A 26,230-nucleotide genomic window follows, 5' to 3' on the forward strand; every position below is an offset into this window, starting at 1 on the left:
CCCACTGAAATTTGAGTGAAGAGATGATGAGAATAAATTACTTCTAATGGAATAAATGAGACATGTCTAAAGACTTTCAGATGATGACTTTCAGACTTCTTTAGGAATAAAAAAAGAAAAAATACCTGCGTTCTGAGCCTCCCCTCCCAGGGAGAGTGAGCCCACAATGGCTGGATAGAGGATGAGATGAGGGGAGTCCTGGGCCACTCGACACAGCAGGCTGCAAATGCTCTGCCGGATGTAGGCCTCTGGATGGTTGAGGCGGGAAAACAGCTGGGGGATGATACCTGAGAAGGACACAGATTTTCAGCACCAAAGTGTCAGCTGAAAACCAAAGGTGACTGTGCATTTGTGGTTACAACCCCCAGACTTTGGAAGCCCTGCCCGAGGAGATCAGGCCCCAGTTTAAAACTCTACTCAAAACATACTTGTATAATGCAGCTTTTAATGCTTGATTTCATTGCTTTTATCTTTGGTTTTTACTTTTGCTTTTATTTTCTTTTATATTCTATTCTATTCTATTTTTTTTATGTTTTATTGATTTCATTGTTTTAACATACGTATTTGTAATTTCTCCCTGTTATACTTGCCTTGCTTATTGACACGTTCCCTCTCTTCTCTGTCTTTTATTGCTTTGTTTTTTTTTATGTTTGTACAGCACTTTGTAACTCTGTCTTGAAAAGTGCTTCATAAATAAAAGTTATTATTAGCGGTAACAGTCAGGTTATGTTGGAAGAGAACTAGTTTGTATGATGTGTTGTGAGACCCTGTCGAGAGCTCATAGGTAGCAGGGTGAAAATACAGAGTGGGGGGAGACAAGATAATCGTTCATATATATATATGGGGACAGCAACACACATTTTCAGTTTCTCCTGGAAAGGCATTCATTGTGTTGCATTGAAAAGTGATAACAAATGCAAAAGAGACAATCTTAAACGCTGCTTTCTTTCTCACTTCACAGTGTGTGAGTTTTAATTTAAACTGTGAATCTTAAACACTCAACATCAAGAGAAAACCACTGGGAATGAACCTGCTTCTTTAGCAGTGTGACATACCCCTCCAGGGTGCTGTTGGGGTTGAGGCTAGGCCCAGCTCAAGCCCCTCCCTCAGTTCACCGGCATGCTTCACCAGCAGACGGAGGAGACGCAGGGTTGCCATGACGATCACATCATCATTGCTCTGTTTGTTGTTGTGACAGGACAGCAGGAGTTTAGGGTCATCCTCATCTATAGGGACCTAAAACACACAACAGACAGACAGTCAGCTGCCTGCTTCAGTCTTCAGGTTGGTAAAGTGGCGCTCCGAGTCTCACCTGTCCTGCATTCAGCTTGAGGAAGGTGAAGTAGGCTTGGCAGGAGACCCGGTAGAGGCCGAAGATGCGGTCCACCACCCGCCTCCAAACCCGGATCAGACCATCTGTGACGGGCTGGCCCGCCTCCCCCAGCCAGGGACATGAAGCGGTGAGCTGCCGCCAGATCACGTCTACCATGTCGTCCTCATCGTCTTCCTGCTGTAGAGCCATGTCCTCATCCTGACACACAACAGAACAGTAGAGTCAGAACAATCTGCGCGGCACAGGGGGAAGATGTTCCAACATCTGAAAGCCTGCTACAGAACAGTGACCTCTTTAATAAGTTTAAATGATCCTTCTCCACCAGACCATGTTTGTTTATTGTTTGTCTACACACTGAATGACTAGAATGAGCAAGTTAAAGTCAGTGTGTAGTTACTGTTGACTGAATTGGGAGGGAGCTTGACAAGGTCAGAAATACTATAACCAGAACTGAGTTCCTTCATTCCTAAAAAGGTTCCTGCTGTTGAAAAAGGCCATTTGTTCTGTGGAATATAAACAGATGTGTATTGTATGATTGAAGAACTCGGATCTTAGATTCTTCTGAGATACACTGTACTCCTTAAAATGTCTAGATACCCCCAGCTGACAGCTCGAGGTCTCTAACTGAGTAGACGGGTCAATCATGAGGTCCTAACACTTGATGATGAATCAGTACAATCCTACACTTACTGTTATTTTCATTAACCAAAAACATGATGAATGCATGCGGCAGACAAAAACCGAGTGAAACTTTTGCAGTATCCTCCCAATAATAATAATTTTATGATGTTAATGGTTCTTGGAAGAAACAGATTTACAGTCTCTTCTACAATCCACTGAGCCTTAGACAAAAAGCAGCTGAGACAAATTGAGAACACGTTAAACTTAGATGAAGAAGAAGCATTCAACAGCGTCTCTTGTCCTTTATATTTGAGGTGTCAAAGATCAAGTTCAATGGTAAATGTATTAAAAATGATATAGAGATCTGTGGTTGTTATCTTATATGCCTTATCTGTTTTAAGATAAAAACCAGAAATAAAGTGTCAAAAAAAAAACAAAAACAACAAAACAAAAACAACCCTCTACCTGTATGCCAGTGGGTCGACACATGGCCTGTCCCAGAATGCTGAAGATGGTGTCCTTGTCTTCTTCGCTGGTGGTTGTTGGCAGCAGCTCCTCGATCTCCTTCTTTTCCCCGGGAAGAAGAGGCAATCCTTCCCCTTGGCTTAGGAGAGAAAAATAATAAGTGTGCTGTAATATGCTGTTTATAGGAAATACAAAAAAATAAAAAGTAGTCCAATACCACACTACCCACTTATGGCATCAAACGTTACCATGGAGTTAAATCAGTACCTCTCTGACAACAAACAAACAACAGCAGTGTTTCCTCGACACATTAAAGCCACTAACCTGGCATTATCCACCACCTTCCTGCCCCAGCGGTAAGCCCAGCTGGCCAGAGCTGCCCAGGACTTGGCTACCTCTGGAGCCAGGCTGGTGGAGAGCTGGTAGAGTTGACCCAGCACGAAGTCTGGCTCTCCCACGCCCACACTCACTGCACAGGGAAGATTAAAACAACAATCAAACAACCACTACAGCTTCAGATTGAAAATACAGCCCTAAATGTCTTAGAGATTTTTATGAATGCATATGGACTAGATGTGGGAATCTCTGGCACTCTCATGGTACGATTCTGAATCTTGTGTCGCGATGGAATCCAATGAGAAAGGTGTGAGACTCTGCAGCTTTTCTTTCAAGGTATTTTTTCAAGGTATTAAAGTTAACTACATTAAGGACTTGAAGCAGCGATGGTTGAAGGGACGGCTACAGCATGATGCGAATGACGTAGATTCTATGTCGACACTTCCTACTGTTGCAGCCCAACCGTGTACAGGAGAAAGACTAGGCCCGTGACACATCAAAGAGTTAGCAGGTAATTTTATGTTTTTTTTTCATATTTGACACTGTCATTTCGTTTATATTCAATTATACCATCAGTGGTTTTATGGATTATGAGTATATTTGTTAAAGATATCTGCTAATTTGACAGATTTGTCCAGTTTACTCATAGAAATATCAGCTGCTGCCAGCAGCTCCAGATATAGGTGATCACAGTAAGCAGCGAGCAGGCTCATGTTCATGTGCTTTTTGCAGATGAACTACAAGATGACTGTAGTTTGTCTGCACTGTACACCGTCCCTGCTCATGTCCTGAGCCTTGTGGTTCACTTCTGCTTAAACTTACATTATTACAAAAATAGAAGAATCACAAAAAGATAAGAATTCCAATTCTCATGTAAATCGATTTGTTCACCCTCCTCTAATATGGACGTGTCGGAACGTGTCTCTATTTGTCTAGAGGTACTTTAAGGCATATGTTGTATTAATCCAGATGTGCCTGTACTGTAAAATGTTACCTGATGTCTCAGCGATGATGTGCGGGATGCCTTGGTCCTCGAGGGGCAGCTCCAGCAGAGCAGCGATATTCCGGCTCAGAGGTGACATGTTGCCCACAGCGTTGGACGAGTTTACTGTTCCTGACTTCTTCACCACCTACACAGAAACATCACCAGTCCACCAGTTAATTTTTTCTTTGATTACACCAGGTGTGCACTTGGTGGAGGTATAAATGGGAGCAACGTTACAACAAGGAAAGTCGTTTTAATGTCTGACAGCTAAATATCAGTGTGTTCATTTATTTATTTTTTTATTTTTTTAACTTTTAAAAACAAACAGAATTCCTCTGAGCACAAAAAGGCCTCAGTGACATCGTGTACATGTCTGGCTGACATTTCTAAACACTGAATTCAGACCAAAGTAAAGTAGAGCTGTACTGATGGGTGAGCATGCCTGTTTGAGCTGAGGGGTCATGTCCTTCCAGTCAGCCAGCAGCCATTTACACAACGTCAGCAGTGAGCGGCAGGCGGCTCCTTCATTCTTCCCCACGTGGCAGTAGGACAGAGCAGCTCTGCTCAGCATCTCCATGGCTGTCAGGGACTGGCCTGTGGACAGAGTCATGGTTTAGAGGAATCTGAGGACGGTGTCCTGAGCAACATCGTCATCGCACTGCAGTGGGTTCTGACAGCTGAGCAAATGGTCACCTGGTAATTAACGTGTCAGCTGAGATCAGCCTTTATGTCTTTGCTGGCTGACACTTTGTGACCCGTGTGCCTCCTCAAAAGGTCAAAAATGTTTCTGCCACTGTTCTGTGTCATCAGGTTCTGTGTGCTGGGTCCTGAGGCTCATTCTGAGCTCATTTGAATCTTACACAACACTGTGGTGAGAACTGTTGTTCTTGTGGCTGTATGCTAAATCTGCTCTGCATATATGTAATGGAAACTACCAGCTTTGTTGTAGCCAAATAAGCATTCTATTCCCACAATGTCAGTGCACAGTTTTTGAATGTCTTCTGTTCCTCACCTGCAGTTCTCAGCACTTTTGCCTTTTCTATCTGCAGCTCTGGTCCCCACTTTTCTCCCAGAGTTCCCTCCAGAGTGATACACCTGAAGGACGGACTCAGCTCGTCCTGCTGCTTCTCCTCTTGTGTCCCGTCATTGCACTGGCCGAGCAGGCGCGATGCAAGGGCAATGTTGCCTTTTTTCCGGGCAAATTTGACAGCGGTCAGACAAAGCTCCACCAGGTGGCCGTCTACAGAGGACGAGTAGCCTGGACAAGAAGGGAGAAGAAGAAATCTCAGAGCTTCACATGGACAAATTACAGGGTTATTCTATGGGCCTGGTCCACTTCAGATCTCAGCCTTGTTTTACTGTTTACTGATTGCTTTCAGCTACTTTAGGACTGTGTTAAGCTTTCCATTGGTGAACCAACAGGAGGCTTACAATACATCAGGTGTACACAACGGAATACAACAAATAGATGTATTATAACTCCCTTATCTGTATTTATCTGCATCTGTATTTATACATGGTCAACATTATTATTGATGTCTTCTCCTGTGGTGGGCCATGTGAGAACAAGTCTTAAGGGTCACACAGGATGTATTATTTCTATGTCCATTAACTTTGAGGTTTTATTTCAGCACAATCAGTGCAAACTGCCAAAACAGCAAGAACACAAGTGAAATTTGATCAACACAAAACAGCTGTCCTGAATGTGGCCATCAGTTCTGCCAGCGCCCGTTCTCCTCCCACTGATATCTACCTTTGAGCTTGTGGAGGAGCTGTCTCTGGAACATGGTGTATCTGAGGGCCTGGAGGAAAGGCTGGATGTCCTGCTGCTTACAAGAGCTCAGAGCCTCACTGGACAGAGGAATCACACAATCCTGCAAACAACACACACAACACAGGGAGGTATTAAACTTCCAGCTTTTCTTTGGTCTCAACAGTTGAGATGTTTACTGTGCTGCTGTGTTTGGATCTGTTTACTTTAGGTTAACGCGGCCTCTGTTTAAGCAGCACAGTACATGAACTTGTTAGTATCTCTGGTTGTGCTCTTTTTCATAATTTAAAATTGTCTGAACCAGTACACAACTACAAATACAACTGCACAAACCTTCTTATTGTAAATGCATTTCATTCAGACTGCATACAGTCAAATGGACATCGCGGGTGTACGTACTTCTTGTCCAGTGAGTGTATTCTCCAGGGTGGCAGTGCAGTGGAGCTGCAGGGTGGGCAGGGTGGGCAGGGCATCAGACAGAGTGAGGGTGGACAGGCGAAGAGGACCCAGGCAGATCCGTCCAGTCTGTTTCAGGCAGCGCACCAACGTACTACAACATCACAGTACAGGGTTTACTGAAAGAGGCTCAACTCTGATGAGTGAATGGAACTGAACTAAAAAAAAAAACAACACTGTTCAAACCAGTATTTAGTCCAATAATAAAATATTTCTAGTTTCAGTGAGGAGAAATGCTCGTGAACGTTGACAGCTTCTCCAGTAAAAAAAAAAACACATCTAATAAACTAATTCTATTTGATCATAATCCAATCCATAACGAACCTGGATTCCTGAACCCTTTAGGCCCCAATAGTGGTTTCTGTTTCCAGTATACCTCAAGAGCTATACTCACTCTGGATTGGCTGTGGTCCTCTGCTCCTGCTGCTGATTGGCTTTCGTCATGGCGCTAACAGCGCTTCGAAGGAGCTGCACCTCGATGGCTCTTTGCAGCTCAGTTGGATCTGGACTCATGGAGGGCAGAAGCCTCTTTAGATCTGACAGAGAAAGTTTTTAAACCTTTTAACAAAATGGAATTCTGACATTATCTTTATTAAATCAAAAACTTTAACAGGTTTATTCTTCATTTCAAACTATCTGAGTCTCAGGAAACGTATTTTTTAAAGGTTTTCCAGTCAGTTACCGAGCTTGTCCTTGCTGCTGGACAGTGAGCTATAGTCCTCTCCGGGCAGCAGCTCCAGCTGAGCCCCACACTCTGCCAGATCTCCATCTTCAAAGCGGCTCAGAGCCTGGATGTAGTTGAAATCCGTCCTCAGGCTGATGCTGACTGGACTGGTGGAGTTCTGTTTGAGGGCGTGGACGGTGGCTTGCCACTCCTTCACTGAGGCCCAATCACAGAGTGCCACGTAACACTGACACGCTTTGTTGGCCAGGAAGTTGACCACCTCAGGAGAGCACTCACTGGACTTCAGCAGCACAGTCTTCCTGCTGTCACCTTTGCAAAAGAAATCCCGCCAGAAAAGCACTTTGAGCAGGAGTCCTCTGATGCTGCAGTGCATTACACACTGTGTGTAAAGTTAGCTAGCAATAGCAAAACTTGCATATAGCTTCTTTTAAGTCTTTAGTTGTCTATGAATCAACCGATATGAAACAGATATTACACATCACTTATTAATACAGAGATTACATGACTGCTTCCTAGATATTCATGATGGATATCATCACTTGTCAGCTGCACACAGAGCTAATCACTTGCACTTTAGACAAAAGGATTTAAGTGCAAACTAATTTTATTTTGTGGCAGTAGGTGTGAATGAACTGAAATTGGTTACCGTTGCTGGTGTGCTTTGGGCTGTTCATGTTGCTGGAGAGTTTGAGCAGACAGCATTCAGAGCTTTTGATGCTGCAGTCCATCCCTGTAACCGCAGACAGCTGATCCTGATACTCCAGAGCCGCCTTCTCAAACCTACACACACACACACAAACACACAGATACACACTTACTATTTCGTGGACGACAGGCAAATAAATGAGCCGCAGACATGTGGCTGTGGAGGATTTAGCTGAGTGTTCAGGATGTATGGTTGAGGTGGTGTTGCTTACCGTCCTTCAGCCTGCAGGGCGACTGACGACAGCCAGCCCAGACTCCTGCCGGTGGTGGTGAGGCTCCAGGCCGCCAGGCCCTGGATGGCCTCAGGACAGCGCAGCTCACACAGGGCCTCCACCAGCAGCGTCAGAGGAACCTCCAGCTCCAGAGGACCCTGATGAACACACACAAATACACTATTCATCTACAGCAACATACTATCAAATAAACACATACAGGTATATTATAAATGCTGACATAACAAGTTACACCTAGAAGTCAGAGACAGTGCCCTCTGCCTTCAAAATGTCTGTGCACACAACAGTAGAACTGGGTGTCGCCACTGATTTCCCAAATCAATTCACTTCCAATTCACAAAGTCCCAATTTGATTCAATAACAATTCTTTAGGAATATTTCAGCTACAACTCAAGAGATTCTCAGAGAACTGCTGCTGTAACTTGTACAAGACTCCCTCCAACCTGTTGCATCGTCTAAAATACTATTATTCACATAAAGAATTAACCCTAAAGCCGTTAATACACGAGCCTACTTTTTATTTAACATGAGCAACATAGTGAGAAGTAACTGTCAGGTATGAATCCATTGCTCTGGATGTTAGAGCGACTCTCTGCTGACTTAAGTGAACCATTGACGCTGTGTTTCACATCTGCATACAGGTTTGGGATTGTCACGTCACTGAAATGTTTGTGGCAGTAAAACATAGTTTGGTTGTAGTTTAGAGGCCAGTGTTAAACAACACTGTATAGATGCATATCCTTGTATATGAAAGTTGCGACAGAATTGAGAAGAAAGTTATTTTTTGGGCACTTGGAGAATTGCCTTTTCCAGTGGGGTTTGTTTCAGTTTGGACATTTTTTGCAGATTTTGTATCTGGGCGATGTCTTGTTAAATGGTTTGGGAGATTTGTGGTATTTAGACAGTATTTCACCTCCTTTCTGCACATCTTACATATGGCTTTGCCTTTGTCCAGCTCTTAACAGTCTTCTCTGTTTTTAAATGTGAAATGCAACCAGACATCTGCCTTTATTTATCTTCAGTGGAGCAGCTCCCACCATGTTTTTTGTCCCTAGTGTGGCCAGATCTGGATACTCAAGACTAACAGAGCTAAAGCTTCACGCGTCCACAGGCAAAGATCACAGACTGGAAAAAGCATATATTAAAAGACTGATCTCGACATTTTATGAATCGATTTTGGATCATTCAAATGAAGATCAATCTGAATCAGAGAATCGTTTTTGAAACCCAGCCCTGATGTTCACCCTAAAACTCTCATGCAACAGTGTATTTGTACTGACCTGGGTGCTGCTGTTCTTAATCTCTGTGAGCAGGTCGAAGCCGTGACGAATGGTCACTGCTGGTTGGCCAGACAGAAGACCCACCCTCATCAGTGCCAGACGAATCCTCGTCAGCCAGTCTTGGCATGTCTGGCGGTTTGTGTAGAAGAATGTCCTGATGCCCTGAGACACAGAAAAGGAGGGATTCATCATATTATTTATACACAGGCCAAAGACTATTACTGACAGGATGTGGTTTCTATTCTGAACCCATAACAGCCATTGAACTCTGAAACCTTCAACCAGCAATGGGCTCTGGAGCTTTTATTTGCTCACCTTCGGTGGGGCAGTCAGTGCGTTGGCACAGCCCTCATAGGCGTTGTACATGAGCTTCTCCAGGTTCTCCAGGTACTGAAGCAGCAGAGCGAGGCGGAGCTGATTGGAGTGGTGACCATCCCCATCACCTCCAGCACCAGCCCATGCTCCAACATCCTGCTCTGGGTTCAGACTGTGGGCAGCCAGACTCCGGATCATACCTGAAACACAGATACAGAGGAAAAATAAGAGAGGGGGGGGGGCACTGGTGCCCAAGAGGTTAAAGTGATGACCATGAACCCCTGGTTTGTGGCCAACCAGGACCCTTTGCTGCATTTCATTCCCCATCTATCTCTCTTCTTTTCAGATTATATTTTTATTAGATCAGATATTTTTATTTTATTTCTACTTTAATAAGTGACCATTCGGGATTTACCACAGCAAATAAATTCTGGATCCTAATATGGAAAACTATGGACCACACACAAAGCATGCCACATGTTCTTACTTTACAAAAACCTGTAGGGAAATTCCTGTCACTGAACACAGACTGGACCTTGTCCCTTTACCTTCGATGGTCTGGAAGGTGTCCTGAGCACGGCCCAGTGGCGTTCGGAGTTTGGACAGCACAGTGAACTGCGCAGCCTCCCACACTGCCCACTGCCACAGAACAACCTCAGTTTTCAACAGCGCCCGTGGCACCACACCCGGCCTGCTGCCGTCCGCACCTCCTCGGACGTCCCGCTTCTCGAGCCGCTGGCAGCTGTAGTACAGACGTTCCAGCCAAGGGTCCTTCCTGTAATACAGAAACATGAAGCTTAGAGAGTCTCATGACGGTGACACCTGACAAGCAGTCATCATGGCGCACACAGAGTGGTACAAACTGACAGCATGATAACATTCTGCTATAGTACACACACATGGAGAAGGTCATTCATCTGCAGAGGGACTAATGAGAATCCACGACTGACGTGTTCAGAAACAGCTGCTGCACCCTGCCATCATTAAAAATGTCATGATTTGGTTATAAGGAAAAAACTATAATGGTGTATGTTGCAAATACCCTCCATCTTCTCCCCACAGTGAACCTCTGTGTGTGTAACGCTGATACAGTCTAACTGCTCACTAACAGGTGAGAAAACGCAGCAGGAAGAGGTCTTTGTTTTGAGAAAAAAGAAAACGATGAAAAAGAAGAAAACGTATGGAAAACATATGGAAAATTGAACAGACCCCACTATTATTGTTTGAAGTTCACTCTGAGTTCACTTCTGCAAGGTCTGATACAGTCTGGCTCCTGCTGTATCTGTCTCTGAACCGGGGACTGTAGAAGAACGGCCCTGTCAGAGAGTTGGTCTAAAATCTGAAATCACGTACCCTCCACGGTGCAGGACCCCATATAAGATGAAGCTGATGAGGTCGCTGAAGTCCTGGGGGTGGAAGGTGCTGCTTGGTGCTCGGCTCATGTGGTGGCGGATGGCCAGTGAGATCTCCCTCATCTCAGGGTGGCTGTGGTTACTGTGGACAGACAAAAATCACACACCTCATTAATAAGGCGAACACCTGAGCCTGTGAATGAATCTACTGACATCTACGCTGTGTTAAAACAGGATGCTAGAGTCAGAACCTGAGAGATTAGAATAAAAAAAAAACTAGGAAACAGCTGACTCCCATCAGAACTTCCTTCATTTACTTTCAACTCAATAGACTTGATTTGTATAAGTTAAAAATGATAAACATTATACAGTGAAGTCCAAAGGTCTGACACCGGTTTCCCATTCACTGGGGTGAGAAACTGGTCTGAGACGAGATGTCAAACAGATTTGGTATGTGCAGAACAGATGAAGGCACACTACGTCTTACCTCAAAGCCACATCAAGGGGGATTGTCCTGAGCAGCTTGCCGTAGGCCTGCCTCACCCTCACTGCTGAGTGGACCAGCTGCACTCTGCACACATCCACGCACCTAATGGACACACACACACAGCCAAGCAAGAACACGATTCATTTACAGATGAAATTTTAAACATTTTCTGAAAGCAGTTACAGCTGGTGTCTGTGTGTCTGTGTCTGTGTGTGTGTGTGTGTGTGTCGTTCACCTCTGCAGCAGCTCAGTGGACAGAGATGAAGACAGGACCTGTAAACTGTGGCAGGTCTGAAGACAGATACTCTGATCTTCATTTAGAGCTATGTAGAGAAACAAAAAGGAGAAAAAACACTGAGCACAAACCTGATGAAAAAGTAACACATTTGAAAATGACATGTCAATCTGTGGAAAACACAAAGTGAACAGTTCTTTGTTTGATGTGGTGGACATGTTGGGGCTACCGTTAGCCAGCAGGCCTCTGCAGAACTTGTTGAAGGAGGGCAGGGAGAAGAGAGGGCTGTAAGTGTCGGACTTCTTCATCAGCACAGAGATTTCCTGAGCCCATGTTAGCAGCAGCCTCCTAACACCAGCACAACAATGTCAGTAACTGTATCCACCAACTCTTGTGTCTCGCTAAAATGTAGTTTATAGTTAGAAAAACCTAAATGAAATCATGTGCCAAAGAGAGAGAGAGAAAGAACCTGGCCTCGGGGTAGAGGTGCTCCTTCACCAGCAGACCTCCCAAAAGGCTTAGCAGTGTGCTGAAATGTTTCTTAGTTGCCGTGGTCACCGTACTGATGACAGCGCCGTCAAACAGGGAGGGAGAAGATGATGACAGGCTGGATGAGATGAAGTGATCGTGTCTGGACAAAAACAGAAGACACACCAAGACCAGTTGAAAGGAGTGACCACAGAGAAGGACAGCTTCAACGTGTCATCAACAGAGTCTGCTTTTTTTCCTTCCTCAGGGAGCACATATAAAACATAGAAGAAGAGTATTTCTGAAGCCACCACAAAGAGTGCTATGACGACGGGTTGCAACAGTATGACTCATTTGAACGTAGATCAGGTTTAATGAAAGACTTTACACATTAAGGTCATGTTACTTGCCTGTGTTACAACCTGGAGGTGTGGAGTATGAAATACATGTGTAGTGAAAAATGCTACTACTAAGTTGTATCATGGAAGTATAGAATGAAGGAATTTGGAGCTCATCACTTAAATGTGACATTTCATCACAAACTATCCATGATTAGAGGTGTACGGCACTTCTTTATCTTCACCTGAGGAAGACTACCTGTGGTGGAAATGATGTCAGTCGCTTCCACATCAAATAAAGAAGTGGGGTGATGTAATGGTAATTTTTTCTTTTTAAGTTACTCTCTGTTCAAGTTGTTCCATCAGTGGAAACTTTTGTCCAGAACTTGCTGTAGAAAGTAACAGCACTTTTACTGGATGACAGTTTGTGGAGACTCTACCCCCTCCCCCCTCTGGGCACTGCAGGGAGGCCACCATGTTTGTTCTGACCACACACGATATGCTCAGACTCAGAATTTTGGGTGATGAGTCCTTTTTCTTATTGTTATAAACTTCTCCCTCCCATGTCCTCTCTCCCTCTCTCTATATCCACTTCCCTCTGTGTCTGTTGTGAATTATGTGTAGGATGTGTATTAATAATATTCTGCAGTGCTAATAAATTACTTTGGTCACGCAGTACATTTGTCTTGTTGTCATTATCAGAGTGTTATTTGAAGCACATTCAGTCTATACAATATGTTTTCCAGTACAGGTGGGTGTATTACCTGGTGCAGTGGGAGTACAGGGTGTAGAGTACAGCGTACTGGATAGCGGGGTAGTAGACGGCTAACTCAGAGTGGACCAGCATCAGATTGTGACTGAGGAGGGCAAAGACCGTAGGAGACAACGCCCACATCTAAACAGATACAACACATTTCACCATGAACACACGGCTCCATAAACAGCAGTTCATCTTCTGTCAGTGTAAACACTGAAAACAGCCAACTCCTAGTTCCTTAGAAAACAGCTCTCCATTAAGGACATGACATTTTTGGATGAGAACATGTTTGTCTGTTGCCTGTTTGCCAGCTGTGAGAGCTGTGAGGAAGCAGACACAGCCAGTTGATTTGTTGATGGGATTTACACATGTCTTTACAGTTTAAGTGAACAGTCACGTCCTGGTTAAGAACCAAATTGAACTGTGTTGTTTCTGCTCTGAACACTGCAGCTGCTCACAGAGGGACTGTATGGAAACTGTCACGTGCATGTTAGAACAATTTCAACCACATTCCTGCATTCCCGATTCTCACTGGCTGATTCAGTGCAAACGTTGAGCCCCCTGGTTGTTTGTGGTTTGCTATATGCAGTCGAATGGACAACACTGCAGGGAATGAATGAAGCGACAACGGAGAGCTAGCCAAGCTAAAGTGCAGCAGGTACGTCCTCCATCTTTCTTGAGACATTAAGACCTGTCATGATAGTTTGTTTGTGCATCCGTGACACTCAGTGGTAAAACAAACCATTCTGCTAGTGTTATTATAAGTATGATTGCTGCAAACATATAAAGCGTATATAAATTACTGCTACTCCCAGACAGTGAGGGCTAAAAAACATGGTTCCACTTTTATAATGTCAAGCATGACTAGGCCATATGAGCTTGTGTGCCATCAGATTTAATAGCTCAAGGAAAGCTTCAGCAGCTTCCAGCTTCTACAGTGCAAGCTTCTGCGAGCTGAGGGCCTGCTGCTGCGAGCTGCTGCGAGCTTCATCAGCTGCAGAAGCAGCATATGCAGTTACTTACAGCAATCACACACATTTGAAGAATTTCTAAGAAAATGCATATTCTAGTTCATTGTGCTTTTCAGTTATCAGCGGTACAGAAAGCATAGTGGCTCACCCCGATGAGAGAGTTCTTGGTGTTGCCGATGGTGGTGAGGGTGCTGAGGTTGAAGATGAGGGTGAACTGGGCCTTCTCCAGTGGCAGGGTGAGGGAAGCAAAAGCAGGGTGCTGGATGGTGGGGCACAGGCTGTCGGGGGCCGAGGCCCTACCAGTGGGCTCCAGGGTCACCATCAGGCTGGACAGGGCACATGCCATCTCACCCAGTACCATCTTATAAGCTGCCTCCAGTGTAGGTATGTTTTTGAGGCCCAGCAGAGCCTGGTACACACTGTGAACAGCTGACATCACCTGTGGAGTGCAGGAACATAAACACAAACAAAAAACACTTCACTTCATATTGTTTTATTTTCATTTAGTCTAACCTAAACTCAACCATAACTAACAGCAGCCCTCACCCTCTGATCTCACTAACACTGTAATGCAGGCAGGTTCAAACATCTGGGGCAAAGTCTTTCCAGAGAGGTGGAGGTTGTTGTCGCAGCACATTAATACTCTTTGTTTTAGAAACATCATCAACTACCACATATGGCTGGAGGGTTAGGGTACCCACATACTTTTGGCCTGTAGTGTATTTGCTCTACAGAACATGAACCATGCCTCACATATCACCTCTTTGTACTCTCACATGCACACACCTCTTTCTCTCGATGGAAGCGCAGCTTCAGCAGCTGGGAGTCAGGTGCCAACAACTTCTCCACAAAGAACGCAGGCAGCTTCGTGTGGATCTGGTCCACAATCTGAAAGCAAAGGAAGATTCAACGATGACTAACAACCTGTTGCAGAAAACATTTACACTTCTGTCTCTGAAATGTGTGGCAGGAATTCTCAGGAAGGAGTAACAGCCCTGTGTGACAATAATATCCTCTTAGAAATGAATATGAGTAAAATGCATTCACACCAACATGTCTGAAGTTACAGGGAGACACCTGCACAATGAAGACTTCTCATCCAAAAATACTTGTCTATAGATTGGCAAAAGGAATAATAATAATGATGGTCATAAAATCTAAACCAAACAGCTGCAGAACAAGAAACATAAAATAAAAAAGGTGCAAACTACACTTGGTTCATCAACTAACAGTGTGTAACAGACTTGTTTGGGCTGCTCTGCTGCTTGACGACAGAAATGAGCAGTGTGTTTTGGATCAGTGTGATTTGAGGTGAAAGAAAACAGCAGGTGTGACTGTACCAGAGTGAGCAGGCTGAGCACTGCCAGGTTGTAGTCTGTGCCACAGGCCCGGCAGCAGTCCAGCTGGTCCAGGCCATAGGCTAGGACAGCCTCCATCAGCTGACCACAGGGCTCCACACTGGCCAGCAACACACCCACACACTCATTCCCTGCTGTGAGAACCGCCTCAGAGAACTGGACCTGCTTCGCTGTGGTCACACAGGCCAGAACCCGGTTCAGAACCTGAGGGAAACAGAACACACAGGGAAATGATTCACAGTGAAACCTCTGGTGTGGCTTTTACATTTACTGATCATTTTAAAGCAAGCGGCAACCTCCAAGGCTGAAAAATGAAGCCAACTGGCTAAGCCACTAGAGTCTGGCTCCAACAGTGAGTCAATCCCCATAGACTCCACTGTTAAAATGACCAACTTTACAGCAGAAATAAACATGTTTACAGCCTGGAACAAGAAACAGTTCTGGTCTCTATAGACAATTTCCTCCTTCATGACACCTGTTGGGGGGCGGGGGGGCTTAAAGTTATGCATAATTAAGGGTGTGTCGTTTTGAGTGACAGGCGGGTGAACATATGCCTGCCACAAGCCAGCATGCACCAAGGCTTTTTTGGATTAGCCGGGACTTCGGTGCAGTCAGGTACTGCCAAGATGGCGACGGTGGATTCTGGGCTTCAAAACCGCTCTTCAGAAACCGGTGGCTGATGTCACGGAGGCTACGTGCATCTTTATTTATAGATATAGCATCTATATTTATAAAGCAGCAATTATGACAAACTAATTCAACCATGCAAAATAAAGAAAATCTCATTGAAGTTGTTGGGTTTTGGAACTCATCTCCATAAGTCTCATTACATCTGCTATAGGTCTGTTCACCAATAAAATTGCAAATGTTTGGGAGCATAGATGCAGATGCATAACTGCCTGTCTGTTGTGGCTGATGCCAACAAGATAACTGATGATATTAATCTTACATATGAAAAACTGACAAGAAAATAAATATATATATTTAGATTGACAAGTTTAATTTTACAAAGCAACACCAATATTTAGAGAACCTTCACCATCCCTGTAATAAAGAATATATTATTATAACTTGTTTGTAGTAACCCAAGTTTTTTTTTTTTTTAATATTTAGACTGTAGAACTAATTACTGGTTATCTAACTGTTAACAATAAACTGAATGACATCTCTTTGGCTCATCCTCCACTCTGTCCTCCTCCCTTTGCTGCTGATGTGAAGACACTGACAGAAGAGGGGCTGATTGGTTTCAGCTTTGTAGTCTTAAACAATTCAATTAATATTAAGATACAAGGCTAATTAGACTGAAGCAGCTGCAGATCAAGAGTGGACAGTGAGTTACTGCACGCAGAATGGTCTGTTTGTTTTGCTTCTTCAACAGGCGTTTGATAAACTGTTCATACTGTCACACAGGCAGATTTGTCATTGTCCACTTGAAATATAAACTAGTCAGTTTGATTCTCTCTGCTATGTCCTCCACTCAAGTCAATCCGCTGTCTCCCCTGTGTCTGTGAAAGTGACACACAAAAACACCACTCGGACCGGGTTTTGAGCGGCGCCCCCTTCATCATCTCAAATTCCATTCTTAGAACAACTACTTAAATTTTTTTCACTTATCAGCCAATAACATATCCTTCAGATATTCACTTGGGAGCTCAAATGTCTGATTCCAAACTCAACTCAACTAACACTAACACTCTGACTGACAGATACACAGTCAATTATTATGTCAAAAACATGTCTTTTAATCTCCTATTTTAAAGGAGAGATTTTTTTGTTGTGATACAACATGGTGTGTGTAGTATGTGTAGTATGTCAAAACTGAATCAAGATATACTTGAAAAAACATCTCAGTTATGGACAGCCATGTCTTCCCACCACATCTCTACAAGGACATGTTTTCATACAGCTCTCCTCATGTTCCCATTGAGTCGACTGGATCTACTTTTCAGTGCATCTTTAATAAAGTGAATCCTGCTCCACCCTCAGTCAGACTCTCTCTGTGTGGCTCTTACATCTGTGACGTAGACTTCAGTGATGGGCGGTCCTCTGAAGGGGTTGAATCTCTCTCCGATGCTGCGGACCACTGTACTGAAGACCCTCAGTAGAGCAGCCAGTTTGGGCAGTGACACTGAAGGAGGGGGGATGTCTTCATCTAGCACGTCGCCTGACACCACATGGCTCAGATCCTGAACAGAAGACAGACTCAGTCAAGTCTATGAAAACTCATCAGCTCAATGTCTTTCATTATTGAAAGGTTTTAAATCATGGGAGAAAAGAGGAAAGTTTGCAGTATTACTGACAGATGAGGATGAAAACTGCATGTTTCCTTGCTACTTCTCAATTTTAATAGCATAGGAGTTATTGCTATTTAGTAGATAGTTTTGTCCAGATACACATTTTTTTCCCAGCCATTCCTGATAGATTTGTATACACTGCCACATGATACTTGTTAAGTCTAACTGGTATTAGAGCATGGCTGCAGAGAAGTACAGCGTGATTTTAGACTCTGGACTAACTTCACCTCTGCATATGCCTCCATATCCTCCAAGAACTGTCCCAACAGGGTGGTGGAGAAGGTCAGGTCTGCCACCCAGAACTGTTCCAGACTCTGTAACCAGCCTAAACACAGACAGCAAGAGCAGAGTGGCAGATGAAAAGCACTGCATTATGCATGTCCACACGGGCGGTGTAATGCAGAATGTCAGCAGGATGTGTTCAGACGTTTTACTGCTGCATAGGTCACCTGTGCGTTGGCAGCACAAACAGCCCAACACACAACCAATAGTTATGTGCATAAAACTGGAGAAAAATAGACTTGGAGCATAAAAGAAGATGCACTGGTCAGACACCTCTAAATCCCCCAGATGCCACTAAAAGAAATGTTTAATTTAATCAATTAATCAAGCGACAAGCGGACAGAAATAAACAAGATTTCCTAATTTCATGGTCAATCAATCTCAATCACGCAGAATTACAAGTTTCCAGTCTGAACACCAGACACAATAATAATCCAACTCACCTGAGACTTGCTGAGTGAGTGACTGTTTCTGTGTGTGGTCAATGTGCCAGCCCACCAGGATGTCCACTGTGTCCTGTGGAGGAAGCAAACATTAAAGGATCATGATCCGACCTCAGGTGACCTGTGTGCTGCAGTACCAAGCAGTGCTGAAACACTCACTCTGAAGTTGGTGCTGAAGACATGAGGGTAGCAGCGAGCCACCTGAAGAATACACTTCACACTCTGACAGAGCAGCTCTGGTGTGTCCACGTTCTCCAGGATGGACTGCAGGTTGCTCATCACCAGCTGAAACACACAGCACACTCAGACCACGACACCATCCACCTACCATGTTTTTACCTGGCACCAGCCACCCATGAGTCTGGTAAGATTCAGTAAGAGGCGTGGAGCATTACACATCACAGTATTTTACTTACTCTGACTGGGCTCTCAAAACCCAACTTTACATGTGATGAGTTCCTTGCAATAAAGTACAGCATCTATGGTAACACATAAAACTAAATTCTGAGGCTAGCTCCTTTTTTTTTTAATGAAACATGGCAAAAATGCTTTAAAAACAACTTTTTAATTTTAATTTCAGTTTATTATCAGTTAATTAGTTTTTACAACAGGTTTGTTCATTTAGGTTTTACTTTTTGAAAACGTTTAGAAAATATTTTCACATCTAGTTATTTCCTTAGTTTTAGTAAACAATAATGTTGGTCCAGAGTGTGGTTACCTGCATGACATGCGAGAAGGCCTTCCTCTCTCCAGCCGTCTCCAGAGCACGCTGTGCTGCCACCAGGTACAACAGCTTCACCTCGTCACGACTGCTCGAAGTGAACTTGAGAAAAAGCCACTTGAAGATGCGCTCGGCCTCATAGCTGAGCACGGTGCAGAGGAGACCCAGGCAGGCCGCCGCGTCCTGGCGCAGCTCCCACAGCAGCTTACTGCTACACACACACCAACAACACCAGCAAGGAGTTAGAGGCAGGGTGGAGTCTATAGTCAGCACTCAACCAATTGAGACAGGTCTCCATAAAACTTTGTCATGACTAGAAGATATCACAACCTAATATCAAAAACCTCATTATATTGAGATGGTTATTCTGAATGTGTGCTGAATAATCCGGACAGTGCTTCAGTTAAATCATTTTCTCATGAACTGTTGTTTCAGACGGACTGAAACTATCCCTCTGCTGTCCACTCTGGTCCAGCCCCAGATGTTCCAGATGTTCTGACATCAAGAGGATAAAAAACAACTCCTGTCTCCTGGACCTGAAGGCAGGCAGATCTTTACATTTCTTAAGAGTTTTTTTTTTTAATTAATGTGATTTCTATTTTTACTGCTCTGCACTGTTGACCCGACTGGACTCCCTGATTCCACCTTCCTCCAGTATGACGTTGAATGTAGCTCAAGTAAAGAGTCCAATAAACCCAGAGCACACAGCTTCCTCTTACCTCTCATTCAAAATATCATTCAAGGTGCTGAGGATGGTGTCCAACTGTTTGACCAGGGTCTGTGTGAGAGAAAATACAGAGTGTAAGGTCAGTGGTGTGTTTGTCAGTACTTTGATTCTGTTTCAACACATTTCATTTGAGATGAAGTGACAGGACGGGACTTACAGCAGGACAAATATCCTTACATGAAAACCGTTATTTAACTATGGCGATTATGATTATGCTAACTTTGCACTCACCCCCACGGCTGTAGAGAATCAGGGAAACGAGGACTCACACAAAGCAAAGTATATTGGGTCAAACTGTAAGAGCCTCCTATAGATACCCAAATAAACATGATTTTTACATGAATCATGTCAAACATGTCTCTGAGTCTGACCCAATGTAAACACAGAAAGTGTTTACCTCAGATCTCTATGTAGTAGCTGTGATGGCTGCTTCACATTCTGTGTTTACTGTGGGTCAGACTCAGAGACTGATGTTTGAAATTATTCATGTATAAAGTCATGTTTATTCAGGAAGCTGTAGGAGGCTCAAACAGCTTGTCCCAAATCTCTATAGAGCCGGATTCATAGTGTCACAATAGCCACATTTGTGGGAAACGCACCAGTTTGAATAAACCGACAATATCCTTCAACATAACCTGACAAGACAACTCATGGTGTCAATGTTTTTATGGTCAAACTTGAGTAAAATTCCTAATTAGCAAGACAGTTACCTGCTCTAAATTCAGCTGAGTGTGTGTTTAGGCCAGAGTGAACACAAAGAGCCCTGAACAAACAGGAAGTAAAGCTGGCTGGAGAACAGACCTGAGAGAGTATCACCAGGAGATATACCAGAAGTCAGTTTATTTTATAAACAGTGGGGTCTGAGAGTCTGAGAACAATTTTCATTCACTTCAATATCACCTTTGGACCCCACTGTATGTAGATCAAAGACTTCAGTCAATGACTATTAAAGGATCTGCAACCAAACTTTATATATGACGTTCATTTGTGCAGTTAATTCTGAGGGAAAACTGAGGGATTGTGTACAAAAAGTGCTCCAATCCTATTCGTTCACCTTCAAAATAAAAACAAACAACAAAACACTGAGCAACCAATAAATAAAAACTGACAACAGTCCTGCTTGGTTTGTAACTCAAGGTCGTGCAGGTGTGTTAATCAGAGAAACCAGTTGTGGTAAAATTGGTAGACTTATAATTATGTAATCCCAGTTTAGAATCTTTCAGTGGAGAATGCACAACCAAAAGCAATAATTACGGTTAACATTCAGCACAATGTTCACATTTTCACTGATGATGAACATCATGTCTGTAACAATCTGCAGCGGACAGGTATTTGTAACAGAGACCAGGATGAAGCCACATCTGAAAAGGGTGTAAGTGTTACTTTACATGTCACAGTCCCATCACTATGGATCAAGTGATTCTCGTATGATTGTGTATGATGATGAAATGCTGAGCCACACAGAGACAGCTACCACAGTCTGGGTGAGAGTTGACTGATGGTCTAACAAGCTTGTTTAATACAGTCTGAGGCAGATGGTCAGTTACAGTGAACACAGTGACGCCTGTGAACAGTTTTCACCAGGTCTTGTTTGTGTGATGAAAAGTGTTTTTGTGAAGCCAACAGGAAGTTCTGACTGACCACTTTGCTCTCTCCGTGGCTGATGAAGTCCTTCAGCTGTTTGAGGGTGGCCAGCCTGCGGTCGCGATCGTCCTCCCTGGAGACTCGGCGCAGGAGGTTGGCCAGCCGAGACTCCTCTGAGTGAGCCACCCCTCTGTCTGCAACAACACGCCGACACTCATTTCTCTGTACCATCACACGCTGCCATGTGCACATTCAAAATGCTTATCATTAGTAGTGTTAGCGTCACATGACCCAACCATAACATTTTCGATAATTCATCTTTTATCTTGCCCAAACCATGTTGAAGGAGGTGCCCTAGTCTCGTTCATACCGCCAGCAGAGGTTAGTGTAGAGACGACTATTTTTTCATTCAAAACAAGAGTAAAGTAAATTCTACAGATAAAACATTTAATTCTTCGCTGACTGTGAAACTGTAGGATGTATCACAACCCTTTTAAGTGATTCTCCCAATCAATTTCTTTGAATTAATTCCCAGCTGTTGTTTAATGCATCACTTATCAAGTTACACAGTAATGATTTTATTTGATTTTATTCTTGTGTCTCACCCCTAATTCAAATTTAGCCTAAATTTCTTTCAGCCTGCACATGATTATATATATATTATTTTTCCTGAGTACTTCTTTGTAACCAGTATCATATATATTGTTAATCTCTGCAGATCTAGATTTGAACCTGGATTTTCCTGGATTCTTTTTAAGTTTCGCACATTACTGCTAATTGGTTTACCACTGAATTTGAAGCTATAACTATTTGATTTTTCAGGTTTCAATTTGATCAAATCTTGAAATATTTAAACTGTAGCGTTAAACTGTAGTCATCTCACTCCATGACATGCCCTCCTCTTGTTTGTACTGTTATTACACTGGTGTCATGTTGCATTTACAGAGTCCAGTATGTCAGACATTAGACTGTTACCTTGACAGAAAGCTGCAGCTGCAGCCCAGACTGTTACAGTGACAAACAGATGACTGTAGTTTGTCAGGAAGTACAGCGTAAGTACTGTAGTACTGCAGACCCTGCTGCTCTAATCATATCTGAGAGTAACAGACAGGTGTCAGAGAGCTTACCCTGCGATTTCCTCATGTCCTTTGAAGCTAAAGCACGGTTTCCATGCTGAAAAGGAGTCAAATCCGTCGTCACGTCATTGGGCCTCAACTCTTGCCCCAGCGACTTCCAACCAAACGAGGTATCACAGACACCTTGACCAGCTTCATATCCACCTACAGGACACACACCATGCTGGATTAAACCAGTTATATAGAAAGCCTGGGCAGAATTAAACATACCCGATACCACAAAGTGGAGCGATGCTTGTTTTATGCATATTTGAAATTTTGATTTAAGTTAGAAAGAAACTGCGTCAACATTTTTATTGAACAGTATTTCTTAGGTGAGGACAACTTCAACCTCTGTACTGGTAAAACAGTTTTCTTTCTTTACTAGTATGCATGATATGATGGCACATTTACATGTCTCGTCTCATCTCTGAATAATCACCTCAGTCACTACCCAAGTCACAGCGGCATCATACTGGGTTTGACCTGTAATATTTCTGTAACACAGCTCACGTCTGAACTGAAGACCATCAGATTAACCTGAAAGCTACAACACAAGGGTAAAAACAGAGAGAGGGTAAATGATCATCTTAATCTTCCTCGTTAAGAGGACTGTTACAATTTTATCTCAGTTATCATTTCTTATTCACAAATAATTTAAACTAAAGTTTAGTAAACCAGGAAGTGAATTAGACAAACTGTCTCATGTCGGATCTGTCTATAAAATCTGCCTTGGGTGCAGGGAAAAAAACCCCAACAGTAGCCTGACCACCTCTCTATTCACCATGAGAAGTGAAGGCGTGAACGTAAGGCAAAAGTAAGTCAGGTACATGTCAATTTGCTGTTCTTAAGGTGATTATGGGGAATGATTCCATCAGCAGAACCGTTTACAGGGTTTCTGCAGGTTCACCAAATTTAAGAATTTTCTTTAATACTGCCTGGGGCCGGTTTCAAAAACATGTCTCAGACTGGTCTGTAGTGTTGGTCCAGTCTTAATTGTGCTCACAGGTTAATCTAATGCAAGTAAGACTGCTTCGCAAAAATAACGTCTGATTCGTTTTAAGCCAAAAACATTAGACACCTTACCCCCCGGCTAACTCAGGCCTAAGATCAATGTTGCCATGGTAACAATCAATGACACCTGTGCTGAACAGTAGCACCCAACAACAAAAAACAGGAAAACATGGCTCATAATTTGTGGTTTGCTAACATTGTTATGGAGAAAGCAAAGAGTAGGGAAAGAGTTTTTAGACCAAATCTGATTTTTCTTTTTTATCATTTCACTCTCCGCTGAATTTTCAAAGTAAAATGTCCTTGTTGGGGTAAATGGAGTTGACCGGTTGGATGCAGTTCCTAGGTCTGCCATTTTTTTTATTTTGAAAAAGTCTTAACTTACCCAGAATTCATTTACCACAGCCAGGCTTAAGATAGATGAGAACTAAACTGTTTTGTACAACAGATGAATTCAGACATCTATCTGAAGTCTGACTGTTTGTTATATCTAGAACATAGTCAAAGTCTGTCTTTGTGAAACTGCCCCGTTTCAGGGTCATACAGGTTAAAGTACTTTAGTATGACGGGGAGCAAATATGGGCAATATAGCCCAGGATTGTTTATTTCTATATCACATTTTTTGTTTAACACAACCTGACTGTAGCACAACTGTAGTAGTGACAGTGTTCTCTGCAGGTCTGAAACTCCAGCTTCCTGCAGCTCAATCCCTTGTTACAACAATCCCACTATTAGTTTAGACATCTCTCATCCAAAATCAAACACAAACACATTTTATATAAAACATTACTGTTAGCAGGAGAAAATATTTGAAGCTTCTGAATAAAATGTAAGACTTTTAACACCTTCTAAGGCCTTTTTAAGAAACTAAACTCAAATCTTTCTAAGACTTTTCAAGACCTGCAGACAGACTGTAATAATCTCTACGTTCCAGATGTCAGAGCAAAACTAAAACAGGTTTAATAAGAATCCAGCAGGCCTCACCCTCTTCCTGGTGTGTATCTGCAGCAGCGTAAGCATCGCTGGGCACCGCTGGCTGTTCAGGGCAGCTGGAGGGCAACACGTCGTACAACGCTCCTGAACCAAGCTCTCTGGACTTCACTGTGTCCTGGCTGGATGACACACTGTCAACTCTGAGCACAGGGACAGACACACACACACACACGACAAAAAATTAGATCCTGTAACTGAAGTTAGTGCGTGGTTTCATTTTTCATTTAGTCCTTGGGTCATCATCTTTAAGTCTGCAAATGAAAGGGGTGGGACGTTTGAGTATCTCATGATTCAATGTGGATTCTTGATTCTTCAATTCAAACTCGATTCAATAGTTAGTCCACTGACACCATATGAAACTGGCAGTTATGATCCTGATGTCTGACCAAGCAAATAAAGCAGAGAAACATGCGGTTATCTTTCTAATTAATTGAAAGATCTAACTGCAATAATACGTGAGCATGTGACAGGTGTCTGTCTGTGTGAGAATAATGAACTAAAAGTATTATTTACTGACCACCATCACTGGCTGGAAGTCTCACTGAAGTTCCACTGAAAACTCGTTGTTAACCAGAACAGAAAGTGAAACTGACAGTACACAGAGTTACTTCCTTCACCCAATCAGAATGAGCTACAAGTTTGGTTGAGTGGTGCAGTAAACGCCATTCCACAAACAGTTGTCTCTGGGTGATGGCATAGAAGTATTGTATGTTGTATGGTCTCTATGAGACAGTCAAAACATCTTCCTTCACTGAAGACAAACAAGAGGATGAGAGCATGTGCACTGTGCACTGCCCAATTCTGCACTTTACCAGGAAACACCATGTAAATTATCAACAATGTACAAGAATCTGGAATCTGTGAATGGATTTAAAGATAAGAATCACAATTCTTACATGAAATCAATTTCGCCCACCATTAGCTTCACTGCAAAGATCTGCGGATACTGACACAATAGTACATACTTTTACAACATCAGGAGTCAGATAAGCAGATACTCATTTCTAGTTTAATCCCCAACACCTGCACAACCTTTTGAAACTAAAAACATCTGAATTACCTGTTATAATCATCCACTGCACGACAGTCTGGGCACCACTTAACTTTTGCTGATAACAGTGGTCACCACATCCTCAGTTAGTAAGTAGTTATTTTAACTGATAGGAGGGATGACCAAACCTCAAAGAGCCAGACTGTAGAATCAGCAGTAACATAGACTTATGGTTTGAGCTCCCTGGCAGTTACGGACAATACAACCATGTCAAAATATTAACACAACTTCAGCTGAAAAGGTCTGGATACGCATAAACAAAGCAATACAACAGCAAGATCTCAGGCATAACATAGACCACACCGTAACACTGGAAAATCAGCACAGAGATCAGGCAGGAGCAGCATCACCTGAACGATGAATTTCAGATCAAAGTAATATGAGCCAAGGCGGTGTAGGCAAAGCAAAATTAATGTAATCAAACCATTGTTTTTTTTTTCTTTTTAAAAGCAGTACTACACACATTTCCTCTGGGTCAAGCAGCGTGGTAAATGACTACACTACCAGAAGGCAGAGAAGTTCAGAGTTTAAATGCCTGGAGTTAAAATTGGATACAGCTCTGCCCAGTATTGTACTTGACTAGTGATAACAAATCACAAGGGACCATATGACAATGGATACTGACACTGTGTAGACAGAGAACACACAGTGTACCATGGCTGTGGTGGTCAGCCATTGCTTGTGCAGACAGCTGTCAGCCAGTAGCTAAAGCCAGACTCCAAATGTCCCGACATGAAGCTATGAAACCCTGGAACAATGGACACACATTTCTTCTCATGTGTCATGTATTCAAGTTATTCCCTGTCCAGAAAATGTAGACTGATGCCAGCATTGCTGTGGTGGTTATTCCCTTAGTGA

General features: G+C 43.1%; 1 protein-coding gene across 1 annotated transcript in view; it reads right to left on the reverse strand.

Moving 5' to 3' along the window:
* smg1 (SMG1, nonsense mediated mRNA decay associated PI3K related kinase) overlaps positions 1-26,230 on the reverse strand; it is a 48,365-nt gene that overhangs the window by 19,827 nt on the left and 2,308 nt on the right. The window contains exons 2-36 of the mRNA XM_022753674.1: positions 24,313-24,461; positions 22,330-22,482; positions 21,260-21,396; positions 19,611-19,669; positions 18,889-19,102; positions 18,330-18,455; positions 18,171-18,243; positions 17,673-17,770; positions 17,164-17,337; positions 15,134-15,355; positions 14,580-14,681; positions 13,942-14,232; positions 12,830-12,960; positions 11,729-11,890; positions 11,489-11,607; positions 11,260-11,347; positions 11,025-11,126; positions 10,539-10,679; positions 9,734-9,960; positions 9,186-9,385; positions 8,871-9,032; positions 7,570-7,727; positions 7,299-7,432; positions 6,650-6,961; positions 6,362-6,503; positions 5,911-6,061; positions 5,494-5,614; positions 4,753-4,998; positions 4,183-4,334; positions 3,750-3,885; positions 2,744-2,888; positions 2,420-2,558; positions 1,313-1,531; positions 1,056-1,236; positions 126-287 (exon numbers count right to left, since the gene is read on the reverse strand). Of these exons, the coding sequence (XP_022609395.1) occupies positions 126-287; positions 1,056-1,236; positions 1,313-1,531; positions 2,420-2,558; positions 2,744-2,888; positions 3,750-3,885; positions 4,183-4,334; positions 4,753-4,998; positions 5,494-5,614; positions 5,911-6,061; positions 6,362-6,503; positions 6,650-6,961; positions 7,299-7,432; positions 7,570-7,727; positions 8,871-9,032; positions 9,186-9,385; positions 9,734-9,960; positions 10,539-10,679; positions 11,025-11,126; positions 11,260-11,347; positions 11,489-11,607; positions 11,729-11,890; positions 12,830-12,960; positions 13,942-14,232; positions 14,580-14,681; positions 15,134-15,355; positions 17,164-17,337; positions 17,673-17,770; positions 18,171-18,243; positions 18,330-18,455; positions 18,889-19,102; positions 19,611-19,669; positions 21,260-21,396; positions 22,330-22,482; positions 24,313-24,461 (5,528 nt within the window). The remainder of the gene's footprint in view (positions 1-125; positions 288-1,055; positions 1,237-1,312; positions 1,532-2,419; positions 2,559-2,743; positions 2,889-3,749; positions 3,886-4,182; positions 4,335-4,752; positions 4,999-5,493; positions 5,615-5,910; positions 6,062-6,361; positions 6,504-6,649; positions 6,962-7,298; positions 7,433-7,569; positions 7,728-8,870; positions 9,033-9,185; positions 9,386-9,733; positions 9,961-10,538; positions 10,680-11,024; positions 11,127-11,259; positions 11,348-11,488; positions 11,608-11,728; positions 11,891-12,829; positions 12,961-13,941; positions 14,233-14,579; positions 14,682-15,133; positions 15,356-17,163; positions 17,338-17,672; positions 17,771-18,170; positions 18,244-18,329; positions 18,456-18,888; positions 19,103-19,610; positions 19,670-21,259; positions 21,397-22,329; positions 22,483-24,312; positions 24,462-26,230) is intronic.

This window comes from Seriola dumerili, unplaced genomic scaffold (assembly GCF_002260705.1).
Source record: "Seriola dumerili isolate Sdu_G_001 unplaced genomic scaffold, Sdu_1.0 BDQW01000192.1, whole genome shotgun sequence".
In the NCBI taxonomy this organism is placed as follows: Eukaryota; Metazoa; Chordata; class Actinopteri; order Carangiformes; family Carangidae; genus Seriola; species Seriola dumerili.